At 40.3% G+C, this 14,358-nt stretch overlaps 1 protein-coding gene across 1 annotated transcript in view; it reads right to left on the bottom strand.

Annotated features, from left to right (window-relative positions):
• The window catches only part of ACACA (acetyl-CoA carboxylase alpha), a 233,868-nt gene that overhangs the window by 179,005 nt on the left and 40,505 nt on the right, over positions 1-14,358 (bottom strand). The window contains 2 exon segments of the mRNA XM_059997545.1: positions 3,654-3,792; positions 5,106-5,238. Coding sequence (XP_059853528.1) covers positions 3,654-3,792; positions 5,106-5,238 — 272 coding nt within the window.

Raw genomic sequence — 14,358 nt, 5'->3', positions numbered from 1 at the left:
GCCTACTTTCTGGAGAGTTTTTAATCACAAATCGGTGTTAAATTTTGTTGAAAGCTTTTTCTGCATCTATAGAGATGATCATAGAGGCCGGCATGACGTTGAAGTAGCCTGAGGCGCACCGTGTGTTCTCCTGGGGAAGTTGTCCCTGGATCACGGGACCCTGGCAGTGGCGGGCTGCACAGGCTCCCAGGAGAGGAGGTGTGGATAGTGACCTGTGTTTGCACACAGGCTTCTTGGTGGCGGCAGCAGCAGCCTTAGCGTCTCATGCCCGTCTCTAGGGTCCGCGATGTTAGCCGCGGCTCGCGCCCGTCTCTGGAGCTCCTTTAAGCAGTGCTCTGAATCCCCTCTCCTCGCACACCAGGAAACAAAGAGGGAAGAAAAAGTCTCTTGCCTCTTTGGCAGTTCCTTTTCCTGGACTCCCTCCCGGCTAGCCGTGGTGCACTAACCCCTTCAGGCTGTGTTCACGCCGACAGTCCTCTCCCTGGGATCTGGAAGCCCAAGCCTCAGCTCCCAGCCCCGCCCGCCCCGGCGGGTGGGCAGACAAGCCTCTCCGGCTGGTTAGTGCCACTCGGCACCGATCCTCTGTGCAGGAATCTCTCCACTGTGCCCTCCGCACCCCTGTTGCTGTGCTCTCCTCCGTGGCTCCGAAGCTTCCCCCCTCCGCCACCCGCAGTCTCTGCCCGCAAAGGGGCTTCCTAGTGTGTGGAAACCTTTCCTGCTTCACAGCTCCCTCCCACTGGTGCAGGTCCCATCCCTATCCTTTTGTCTCTGTTTATTCTTTTTTCTTTTACCCTACCCAGGTACGTGGGGAGTTTCTTGCCTTCTGGGAGGTCTGAGGTCTTCTGCCAGCTTTCAGTAGGTGTTCTGTAGGGGTTGTTCCATATGTAGATGTATTTCTGATGTATTTGTGGAGAGGAAGGTGATCTCCACATCTTACTCTTCCACCATCTTGAAGCTCCTCTCCACAAAATATTTTTTAATGGATGCATGGTATTTCATAGAATTGGTGCAACAGATTTTACGTAACTAATCACTAATGGTGGGCACAAGTTATTCCTCATTTCTTGTTATTTTAAATAACAGTGCAATGAATATCCCTGTATGAACGTATTTGCCCCATTACTGATTTTTGTTCCTCAGAATAAACCCCAGGACATAGACTTTCTTAGTCAAAAGATATGAGTACTTTTGTCCACTGGTGCTCATGATCCCATCCCCTTCCATCTCCTCTAGCTCTCTTGTGTACTGCTACCCCCCGGCCCCCACCCCTGCCCTTGGCTCCTTCCTCTCAGAAACATTTCTAAGTCTCTTCCATTCTGAAAAATAAAAATTATCTCTTGACCCCAAATTTCTCTTTAGTTACTGCCTTTCCTTTTTCCCTTCTCATCCAAAATTCTCAAAAAACTTGTCCACATTGGCTGTCTCCATGTCTCATCCCATTCATTCCTTATCTTCCTGTATTAGTCTGCATACTCACATTGTTCCACCAAAACTATTTCTGCAAAGGTTACCAATGATTAGCTAATCACCAGACAGATTTTGATTCCTATTTTATTGGACTACTGACACCTTTGAGCCTTCCTTATTGAAGTTCTCTTTTCTCATTGCTTTTCTCTTCTGTTTCTCTGACCACTTCTTCTCAACACTGTTTATGGGCCTATCTTCCTGAGTCTATCCCTAAATTTTGTCCTTCTATAAAATTTCATCCTTAACTCTCTTCTCTTCATTTTCTATCTGATCTTTCAGGAGGTAGTGTTAACTATCACATATTTGCTGATAATGTACACTCTTAATCTCTAGTTCTCATTATTTCTAAGTTCTAGAAGGATATATTCAATTTTTTGTAGGACTTCTAGAATCTCCTTGTATCACATGTACTCCAAACCTGTCTCCCCACCAAAAAAAACCCCCACCTTGCTCTTATTACTATATTATCTATTATTTTGCCTTTGTTGATGGTGCTAACATGAAAAACAAGACCATCCTTGACAAATACTAGATCATGTCTTGTACTTTAACAAGACACTTGCAGTTTCCAGAAACCACTGTGTCACACCTTCAAACATTTGCATATATGTTCTTTCTGCCTGTAATACCTTTGTCTTCCCCCTAATTGCTTCACTAACTCTTACTCATTCTTGGCTAGGTAAAACCCATTTCAGAAAGCTCTCTTAACCCTGTTAACCCCTCTTAACCCTTAACCCAAGAGCAGGGGCCAGAGTTACGATGGCTCATCTCTGTTCCACGGTACCCTGTGCATATTTCTATTATAGCACTTACCTCATTGTATTGAAATTATTTGTTTCCTAGAGCAAGATCATATCTTATTAAACTGTGGGTCTCCATGTTCATTGAGTGAATGAATAAATGAATTAATAGGAGCACCAAGGAGAAACAAGGAAAAAGAAATCATGCAAGGTACTTTACATTTATTATACACAATTTCATCATTACAACTATCCAGTAAAATAGACATGATTTTCCTTTCACATATACGAAACTGCAGCTGAGAGGTGTTGAAGGGTCAATCTAAATGATTTCATATAACATCTATTTTCCAATAAATTGGTGCCTTCTTCATTTCTAAAGATAATAACCCTTACTCCTTAGTAATAGTCTTAATATCATTGTCTCAATATAGAGAGTACATATAAAGACCAAAATAGCTTTAAAAAGACAGCCCTTTAAAGAGCTAATGTTGGACTTCCCTGGTGGTGCAATGGTTAAGAATCCGCCTGCCAATACGGGGGACATGGGTTCGAGCCCTGGTCCGGGAAGATCCCACATGCCATGGAGCAAATAAGCCCATGTGCCACGACTACTGAGCCTGCGCTCTAGAGCTTGCGAGCCACAACTACTGAGCCCGCATGCCACAATTACTGAGCCCGCGTGCCACAACTACTGAAGCCCACACGCCTAGAGCCTGTGCTCCACAACAAGAGAAGCCACCGCAATGAGAAGCACACGCACCGCAATGAAGAGTAGCCCCTGCTCGCTGCAACTAGAGAAAGCCCGCATGCAGCAACGAAGACCCAATGCAGCCAAAAATAAATAAATAAATTTTAAAAAATAAAATAAAATAAAGAGCTAATGTTATCTGTGGGTACTCTGTCTTAGAGATTATACTTTAGTGATAAAAAGTATAAAGAGGAAGGACTAGCCACGACCTCTCAGCTACACCAATAGTCTTTATCTGCCTCTCTCAGATGGAAAACCATCTAAGCAGAGAGAATATGCCAAAGAGCCTGCAGAGTGAAACCTGTTTGGGTCCCAAGAGGTCTCCCCCTCCCAGGAGGAGGGGAAAAAACAATCTTAACCTTAAAATGCTCTAAAATTCAATGTAACTCATAAGGTAAATAGCATTTCCTTCCAAACGTTTCTACTGACACATGCTAAAGAATGTGGCTTAGCAAATAACACTGAAAACCCATATCGACACTTTGGTTAAATTTCTACCTATTTTTACTTAGAACACAGGCGTCTACGTTGAGGTTAAATATAATACAATCCTGTCTATGCCTACTATTGACACTTTTTAAAAGAGAAATCCTTGGCTTTGGGAATCCCCCTGAGTTAACATTCTTCTCCTTAAAGGCTGTGCCATTCAATGTTTTATGCTTGAGGATGATGCTTTCTTAATGTTCATAACTTACCTGCATTGGCTTTCAGGTCTTCAGGTGTGACCATGACAACAAATCGAATTGCACGTTCATTTCGAAACATCTCATAAGACCACCGGCGGATAGACCGCATGCATTTCACTGCTGCAATGCCATTGTTGGCAATGAGAACCTGGTAGAGTGGGAACATGGGAATTGGAGAGAGGTAGAATAGACAGGCAAAGACAGAGGAAAAGAGATGAAATCACTTGTGTAGATCTTCCTCTGAAAAGCCAGAGTTTCAACTAGGAATTTGGATTGTTGGTCTAGGCATTTAGGAACCAACTCCCACATGATCAAGGGATATTTTAAGATGTTAGCTAAGCAAATACTTCAATATGTGCCAGCTAAAACTTACTCCTTTCTAACTTCATTTCTTGAAGGGGAAAATCAGTTACTCAAATCTTATGAGTTTGTGAATTATTCTACCATACCTACTTTTAGGGAATAGAAGAAACAAACGTCAGGAGGAAGATGGATATAAATAAGGCTGGAGGAAGATTCAACAGTGTAGTGTCATGCACTATTCTCTGTTGTAGTGAAACAAGGCACAGAGTCCTGAACATGTATAAGAACGCCTAAACTAACCACCACCTCTCTCCAAAATGCTGAATCCAAACGCCTTAGAATTGTACAGACCGCCCCAGAAAGAACGGTCACAAGAAAAAGCGTAGAAGGATCAATGATCCTGAGACTTCTCTGTTAAACAAACCTTTCACCTCCTTGCCTGTCTTGCAATCATCACCCTGAGGATAACATAGGTTGGGAGACATGTAATCTCTACTCACTGGAAGACTAACAGGAGTGCACCGCTAAAGCAACATTTTTAGCACAGAGAATATAGGTCCCCATCCTTTAATCTTTTAATCACTGCAAGCTATTTCAACCAAGTCATTCTCTCAGCTCCCATATGGTTTAGATAAAAGTGACACAGATTAACTCACAACATTTCAAAACACCTGTAATCTCTTTAAGTATTTCATGTGGTATATTCCCTCTAAACATCTCAAATTCCTGGCGGAACCCAGTAGGTTACACTGTATCAAACTTGTTGAAGCCTTCTGTTCTGAAACTCTCTCCATTCCCTTAGTTCTAAACCCAGTGTTATGACATGTTACCTCCTCACCACCACCCCACAAGCTAATCAATTTCTCATACCCTCTCAGATCAGTGCAACTCAACCCCATAAAAACAGCAAGATCTTTCTAAAAGCGCTTTATGGGTGCTGCCTCATCTTCTTACTTAGTTATGACTAAATTGCCAGTGGTAAATACATATTACAGAAAATAGTGAAATTATTTAATAGGATGCTAGGGAGGCAGAAAGGATAATTCCGCAGTCTCAGAAATTCAATTTAAATATCGGTTTTGAGCAAATCTAGACAACAAATCTAGGCATTAAATCTCATGTGCTTTTGAAAAAATAATTTAGCAGGTTATAACTTACCTTCTCAATCACTTTATTCCCACCAAAACGAGTAACAAATTCTGCTGGAGAAGCTACAGTGAAATCTCGCTGTGAGTCTATTTTCTTTCGGTCTCGACCTTGCTTTACTAGGTGCAAACCAGACATGCTCGACCTGTAAAAATAGAGAAATCATGAAAGTCTACAGATAAGATTTCTTCACATCATCTATCTCCCCTGGAGACCTACTTTTCACTATTGGACTTATAAGAGCACTTCCAATTGCACCCTTGTGAAGACTGCATGGTGGCAGACAACATAGTTTTTATAGAGAAGAGAGAAAAGAAAATGATCTTTGCTTGTGGAAATTCAAGAAAAAAAATAAGTGTTCCTGAATAATAAAAGACAATATTAAGATTTACCAACAGATGCCATCATAAAGAGATAGGCAAAGAACAGACTAAAATGAGATGGTATAAATAACAGACTCAGAGTGACTGTTAAAACTTAAAAACACAACCCACAACAGTTAGCAAACCTGTTTCTGGATTATGATTCTGACACACAGATGACCTTCACCTCTGTATCTCTAACCTCCATTTTTCTTATGAGCTGTAACTCCACATTTTTAACTGCCTACTAAATGTTTTACTTGGATATGCCATAGACGTTTCAAAATCAACAACTCCAAAAACAATTTATTTACAAGGCATTTACAAGGCAATTTATTTATAAACCATATTTCATTGACCTTAAGATAACACTTTTTTTTTAGCTTTTTAAAATCTCTGAAATTGGTATGTATCTTACAGCTGATGGTGTGCTTTATTTAACTGGCAGAATTTTTTTTCTCAGTGGTACATTCAATAATCGTGCCTCTAACAATCAATGATGTTTTAGATTAGATAGTGGTGGAAACAGCACAGGCCTGCTTTAAATTCCAGATCTTCACCGAATAACTTAAACTTGCTAAGCTTCACTTTTCTCTTTGTAAATATGTATGGTATTCACTGTTCTAGGTTTTTAGCTATTGTCTCTCAGCTCCAAGCCCACCCTTTTATGCTCTGCTCTATGACAACAGGGCTTAACACCATGCAAACTTGTTTGATTCCGCCAATAGGAAGGCAGAAGGGTTTAAGAAAAAAAAAAAAAAAGAGAGAGAGAGAGAGAGAAAGGGATTTTCTTCTTATTTCCCAGCTATTATCAGCATTGCTCCACAGGAAAACAGAGTTAATTCCAGTCTCTAGCATCTTTCAGCATTCAGGAATAGCCGTGGTGCATGCCCTTAGAAGGACAAGGAGCAGTGGGTTGTGGCTCCTTGGCTGTCAGAGTACCAGCCCTGCCATGCTCACTCATCCTCTGGGCTACCCGGCCTGGGCCTATCAATCACCTGTCAGGCCAGGCCTCCTCCTCAGGGATCTGAGCAGCAGCTACTTAAAGCTTACCCCCAGAGGTCCAAGCACCAGCCCCTCTCCAAGCACCTTGGGCCCTCACCAAGCTTGTAGGTTCTGGGAATACTACCTCTTCCTGAGGGGTGGTAGCTGCTTCCTGCAGATATTAACCTTGGGTTACCTCAGCATGTCTTTTTTGTTCTTTTATTCTTCTAACACCCAAGTAACCAATTTTCACAATTGAATGTCTTTTGTTTATAATACCTAATGCAGTTTCTCTTTCCCTGACTGGACCTTGACTCAGCACTGACAGACCTTCTGAAAGGGTGTTTTGAGGACTGAATGAGATAATGGATATAGTAAATAAACTCCTTTATACACTATTTAACAGACAGCTGCTTTCTTCTATTTCTATTTTTCCTTCCTTTCTCCTACACTCTAACCTTGCACTCAAGTAATTTCTCTCTTCAAAATAAAAGAGTATGATTAAAACCTTCCCACAAAGAAACACCAGGTCCAGATGGTTTTATTTTTATTTTATTTATTTATTTACTTACTTATTTACTTATTTATTTATTTTTGGCTGCGTTGGGTCTTTGTTGCTATGTGTGGGCTTTCTCTAGTTGCGGCGAACGGGGTTTACTCTGTTGGGGTGCGCAGGCTTCTCATTGTGGTGGCTTCTCTTGTTGCGGAGCATGGGCTCTAGGCCTGTGGGCTTCAGTAGCTGTGGCTCGAAGGCTCTAGAGCGCGGGCTCAGTAGTTGTGGTGCACGGGCTTAGCTGCTCCGCGGCATGTGGGATCTTCCCAGACCAGGGCTCGAACTCGTGTCTCCTGCATTGGCAGGTGGATTCTTAATCACTGCGCCACCAGGGAAGCCCCAGATGGTTTTAAAAGACAAGTTCTACTGAACTTTCAAGAATCGTAGCCTACCAAACTTCCAGACAGTAGAAAAAGAAGTAAAACTCCCCAGTTAGAGTAATACCAATACCAGAACCAGACAAAGATGTTACATGAAAGGGAAGTCCAGGGCTGCTTTACTCATGACCACAGTTGCAAAATTCCTAAAGACGATATTCTAAATAGGTGTTGGGTCAAGGATAGGCAAAATATTAGTTAAAAAGTATGTTACTCCACAACCAACTTGAGTTTGTCCCAGGTAAGCAAGGATGGTTTAATTTTAGAAAATCCATAAATGTAAAACTGTTAGATTTCCTAGCAAGTGCAATAAAATAAAAAAATTAATAAGTACATTAGAGACCTGAGGACTGCCAAGGAGGAAGTTAAATTATATTTATTTGTGAATGATGTAATTTACATAGAAAACAAAAGATTCCGCAAATTATTAGAAATAATAGGAGGCCTTAGTCAAGTGTATAGATATATGATTAATATATAAGAAGCTCCCAAATATTATATATAGATTATAAAATTAAAAACAGATCATAAATGGCTTCCCTGGTGGCGCAGCAGTTGAGAGTCCGCCTGCCGTTGTAGGGGACACGGGTTCGTGCCCCGGTCCGGGAATATCCCGCATGCCACGGAGTGGCTAGGCCCGTGAGCCATGGCCAATGAGCCTGCGTGTCCGGAGCCTGTGCTCCGCAACGGGAGAGGCCACAACAGTGAGAGGCCCGCGTACCGCAAAAACCAAAACAAAACAAAAAACAGATCATAAAGTTAAAAACTAAAATATACATACTTTTAAGACATACATATAGACACAAAAAAACTATGTAAACAGAGAAACAAAATAATGTGATGAACATGTGATTAAGGGAAATGACTACCTGGGTGGGGAAAGCAGGGAGAAGGTTTCTGGAGGAGAGACCATATGGTTAGAAAGATGTAGGTGATGGCCAAGGATCAACCTTTAAGTGGTGGGTTTTCAAATTCCTTTTTACACTATTTTTAAAATTACTAAATAAGTAACCAAATAAATAAATAATAGTGGGTTACATATGGACGAATGAGTGTGTCTTGAACCAAAAATTATGGTTATATAATTCTATACACTGAGATTAAACACACACACACACACATACTCCCTAGAGATCAACTTTCAGTTTCTTAGGGACAGAGAGACAGAGAAGATATAAACCTAGGATAAATAAGGAGATGCCCGAGTATAAGACAAAAAGGGAAGCAAAATCTTTATCGATAAAATTAAGGTGGGGAAGGGATTGTTCATACGTTTTAATCAATAGTTTAGAGATAACAAAGGAATGCCCTGAGGGTCACTTGTAATCAAAGAGGGGAGAAAAACAGAAATAAACCTTACTTTTAATGATGGGATGAGGACTTCCCTGGTGGTACAGTGGTTAAGAATCCGCCTGCCAATGCAGGGGACACAGGTTCGATCCCTGGTCTGGGAAGATCCCACATGCTGCGGAGCAACTAAGCCTATGTGCCGCAACTACTGAGCCTGTGCTCTAGAGCCTGTGAGCCACAACTACTGAGCCTGCGTGCCACAACTACTGAAGCTCGCATGCCTAGAGCTCGTGCTCCACAATGAGAGAAGCCACCGCAATGAGAAGCCCGCGCACCGCAACAAAGAGTAGCCCCCTCTCACTGCAACTAGAGAAAGCCTGCGTGCAACAACAAAGACCCAATGCAGCCAAAAATAAATTTATTTTTTAAAAGATTTTAGAAAAATAGATGGGATCCTTCATATAGCCACGTTCAGAAGTTAGGCACCATGCTAAAAACAAGAGGATCAAGTGGAAAGATAGAAAAGATCTCAAAATCTTTACCTCTCACCTAGCTTTTCTCAGGAAGCTACCAGAGAATGTTGTCTTCCCAAAAGATGAAATAAACCAAGATAAAGGAAGACAAGGAATGCAAGAAATAGAGGATCCAACACAGAAGAGAAGGGAATTCTCTAGATGATTTTTCAAATTGGAGGACAGACTGCTCCAGGAGGGCTATCTCCTTGAAAAAAATGGACAGATCACCTATTGTATTTAACCACAGAAAAACAAAACTGTGTATGTGTGTGTAATTAATATATATATGTGTATGTGTATTCTGTTTGTATATATGTTTGTTTTACATATATAAAATAATAAACCAAAGTTATATATATATTTATTATATTTATACATATATAAATCATTTTACTGTATATATATTAAAATATACAAAATATATAAGTATATATTATATATAAAACAATATATAATATGTATATTTAAAATATACCAGTTGGTTTTTACTTATTTGACTCTCAGTGGAAGATTTGCTTGGTTTACCCCCCAAAGGATGGAAGAGGTCAAGTAAAAAGGAAAAGGAAAGGATGACTGTTTTAAAGACACATTTTGCCAAATCAGTGTTTTTCATTTGTTTCTATATTTTCCAGGGTCTATTTAATTTTCAGGTAATTTTTATCAAAATAAAAACTCCAGTTTGCAAATACAAGCAAGCGACCCTTAATGACTGCCATCCAGCAAATCATTCTGTGCTGGAGAGGCACAGACCTGTAAGAGTTCTGAAGAAGGCCTGACTCATTTCCTCTTCAGCGTGAGTTCTAACAGCAGGAAGAAGAAAGATTCGGGAAAGGAGAGCTTGGCACTCTCAACACCTCCAGTCTGGCTGCCTACTGTCACACGCCGGGACGACGACAGCAGCCACCTTTCCTGGTCCAAGAGACAGAGTCTAAAAAAGTTTTCTGCAAAACTACCTTCAACAGGATGCTACCTACCACACAGAATTGATATTTTCCTTCAAAATAGATAAAGAGACTTCACTCTTGAAAAACCAGCCAAGAACAATGAGCAACTTTGGCACAGACTAAGTGAGATTCCTTAACGAAAGACCAGCACACAGCAAGGTCTGTGCACGGGTGCTTGTTTTCAACGCAGCTACAATGTCACACATGGTCTCGGGTATCTTTGGTTCAAATTCTGAGTGTAAAATAAAGGTTTAGAAATCCAGGAGCAAATATGAGCGTTTTAATTCATTTCCTTAAAAAAAAAAAGTTTCCTACAGACACAAGAAAATCATCAAATCAGATTGCCCATAAATTCCAGGGCTTAGCTGTCAATGTCTTATTGTTTTTTAAAGGTATATATTGCCCAGATACGGCACTCTAAAACTTACCTTCGAAGCATGTAATATCTCATCTCCTTATTTTCCTCCGCAGAACCCTCCATATCAAGATGGCAAAGGAATGGAGGCTTTTTCTTCAGATGTCGGCCTTGTAAACACAAGCCGGAGTTTGTCCTCCTGCTGCAGGTGCTTAAAACCCAGGAGGACAAGACATACTGTGCCTACTTCTTGGCCCTGCTTCAGTCAGAGTAGAGTATTCCTGATGGCCTCAAGCTACAGTCTTTTTGTGTACTTTGTCCCCAATTTCCATACTTCCCCTCCTGTTTGCATTTTCTCCCTACCCTGGGCCCACACACAGAATTAGTTGATTTCCCAAGGGGACTGAGAGGAAAGGGGGAGAAATATAAAAGCTTGTATAACTAGAAAGTAGATCTCAGCAGCTCTGCCTTAGCCGCAGCAAACGTGTTTCAACAACGGTCACTTTCTTCTGACAGTCACCAGAGAAAAGCTCCACGGCCCCTCCAGGCTGCCAGGAGCACATGACAGGGAGGGCCCAGGGCAAAAAGAAGACAAAGTTTACAAGGACAACTATGCCAAGAAAGTAATGGGGTCAGGAAATCCAGAGGGAGGAGAACAGCACAGCCTAAATAGGTAATTTCTGAGATCCAATCAAAACAAATAATACTGATTTTCAGACTCCAAGAGTGGGGAGAGCAGGTCAGGAGAGAAAGCAAGCCAGTCAAAAGGACGAAACATGCCACTACTGAGGAACTTTGAATAATGTGGGAGTCACAACTCTAATTCTCAGGCCAGAGTAGTGGTGTCCACACACACACACACACACACACACACACCTTTTTAAAAAACAACAAAAACTAAGATTTTATTCACTAAAATTTGAGAATAAGACTGGAGCTGGTACAAATGGGATAAGGAGAAGATGTGGATAAAACCCCTGAAAGGAAAAGGGGCCCAGAAAAATATTTTAGACACAGAGGTCTAATCCAGTTTAAGCTGAGAAGAAAAACCCTGCCTAAAAAACTACTGGGACACATCTATTGCTATGCAAGCAAATTTGCCACAAATGGACAAATCACTTAAATAAATAAATGGTGGCTGAATGTTATACAGTAACATAGTCCTGTTTTAGCTTTTAATTAAGTAGATATTGCTCAGGATATTGCTCCCTTGTAATGGCAGAAAAGACTGCAACAGCTAGAATCTACAGAATCACAATTTCCTGAGATAAGCCATTAGGAAGGGTCTAATCCACCAGAGTCATATCTAACCTGATTCATGCACCACAGAAAAATTCTTTCTCACCAAAGTGTTGAATACAAATGGTTAATTCTTATCTAACGCCAACTATGCTGAGAACCTATTAACCTTCTAGGGAAACCCTCCAAAACAGAAGTACACAAATGACCTGGAACACAGATGAAAGATGAAAAATCAAATAGAAGATAAATGATTAAGACAAACCTTGATCTTAGGACATTCAGGTGACCCAAGGTGAAAAGACTCAATCAGGACACTCGCTCAATATGACCATTAGGCATAATAAAAAATGGAAGTCCTGGATTGGCTTCTGGCCTGTACCACTCTGCATCATTCCTTCCATACTATGCTAACGTCTGATAAAGTCAGTCAAGTTTGCTTCCTCCTTTAAAGAAGCTGATGCAGAGGAGTCCTCCTATCTTTATGTCTCTTCAGGATAACATGTCTCAAAAAACAGAGCACTGAAGCCTTTGTTCAGAACAATTACAGTGACCACAGATGTAGAAGCAGCTCAATTTTACACACATCTAACTGCCAGATGTAGGCAGTTCCCAAAAGAGAATCACTCTCTGCCTTTGTTATATAAGTTCAACATTCAAAAAGCAAAGCATTGCGTATAGAATAAAGCAGGGTATTTTGCACTTGATTATATCAGAAAATATACCAGAGTCACTCTCAGTAATCAAGTTTGTGCTTCCTTTTAACCAAAGTGATCTTTCTAAAACAACCAAACACTAACGCAGCACACCCAGATCCAAAACAAAGCTAGTGTTTCTAATCTTTTATGGATGCTGCTCCCAATCCTCCTGTAATATTAGAACAAAAGAAAGAAAAAGCCACATTCATTCCTCCAAATTCAAAGCATCCTCATTTTAATCTAACATGAAAAGAGAGTGTCCAAAGTAGACACGTACCTGGCACAAAATCCAACTAGAAGCCCACACTGATCCCAACATTGTAACATGCCAAGCACCAAGGATGACGTAGCAGTTTATCCGGCAGACTGTGATGCATTAGCTAGCCTGACTGCAAGGCAGTCTGAGTGACACTGCAGCACGCACTGTGAGAGACTGTTTTACACTGGGGCTTTTCCAAGCAAAGAAATCTTGAATCAAGGATGTACCTCTTTTGAAAATCAACTGACCATATATATAAATAGATTTAGCTGTGGACTCCTAACTGTGATTCACTGATCTATATGCCTATCCCCGTTAACAATGCCACACAGCCTTGATAACTGTGGCTTTACAGTCAGTTTTTGAAATCAGGTAGTGTAAGTCTTCCAACTTTGCTTTCCTTTTCCGTAATTGTTTTGTCTATTCTAGGTCCTTTAGGTTTCCATGTAAATTTTAGGATGAGTTTGGCAAATTCTAGAAAGAAAAAACAAATCCTCCTAGGATTTTGACATGGACTGTGAATTTAAAGATCAATTTAGGGAAAATCACCATTTTGACAATATTGAGTTTTCCAATTCCCAAACATGGACTGTCTCTCCATTTATAGGCATACCTCATAGATATTGCAGGTTTGGTTCCACAATTCACCACCACAATAAAGTGAATATTGCAATAAAGTAAGTCACATGAATTTTTTGGTTTCCCAATGCATGGAAAAGTTAGGTTTACTCTATACTATAGTCTACTAAGTGTTCAATAATAGCATTATGTCTACCAAAAAATGTACATACCTTAATTTTAAAAGATTTTATTGCTAAAAAATGCTAACCATCATCTGACAATGCAGGGTTGCCACAAACCTTCAATTTGTAAAATGCAATTATCTGTGAAGTGCAATAAAGCGAGTGCAATAAAACAAGGTATGCCTGTATTTAGACTTTAAGTTTCTTCAATTTCTCTCAGCAATGTAATATAATTTAATTTTATTTTTATTTTTTGGCTGCGTTGGGTCTTAGTTGCAGTGCACAGCCTTTTTGCTTCATTGCAGTGTGCAGGCTTCTCTCTAGTTGTGGCACGTGGGCTCTGTAGTTGCGGCGCCCAGGCTTAGTTGCCCGGTGGCATGTGGGATCTTAGTTCCCCGACCAGGGATCAAACCAGCATCTGCTGCATTACAAGACAGATTCTTAACCACTGGACCACCAGGGAAGTCCCAGTAATATAATTTTTAATGTACAAGTCTTATACTATTTTTGTTGAATTTATTCCTAAGCATTTTATTATTTTCATTGCCATAGTGAATAAAATTTTTTTAATTTAATTTTTTGCTTGTTCATTGCTAGCTAGTATGCAGAAATACAACTAATTTTTGTATATGGATCCTATAGCCTGTGACCTTGCTAATCTCATTTTAAAATCCTTAACAACTTTATTGAGATATAATTCACATACCATATATTTCAGCCATTTAACGTATATAATTCAATGGTTTTTATTATATTCACATGGTTGTGAACCATCATCACAATCAATTTTAGAACATTTTCCTTACCCCCAAAAGAAACCCTGTACTCAATAGCAGACACTCCCTATTTCCCCCAGTCCCCTCCCCAGTCCTAGGCAATGACTAATCTACTTTCTGTCTTTATAGATTTGCCTATTCCAGATATTTCATATAAATGGAATGATATC

Source organism: Delphinus delphis, chromosome 19 (genome assembly GCF_949987515.2).
Source record: "Delphinus delphis chromosome 19, mDelDel1.2, whole genome shotgun sequence".
Taxonomy (NCBI): Eukaryota; Metazoa; Chordata; class Mammalia; order Artiodactyla; family Delphinidae; genus Delphinus; species Delphinus delphis.
Note: the sequence above shows the minus strand (reverse complement) of the source record. Positions and strands in the feature narration are given on the sequence as shown.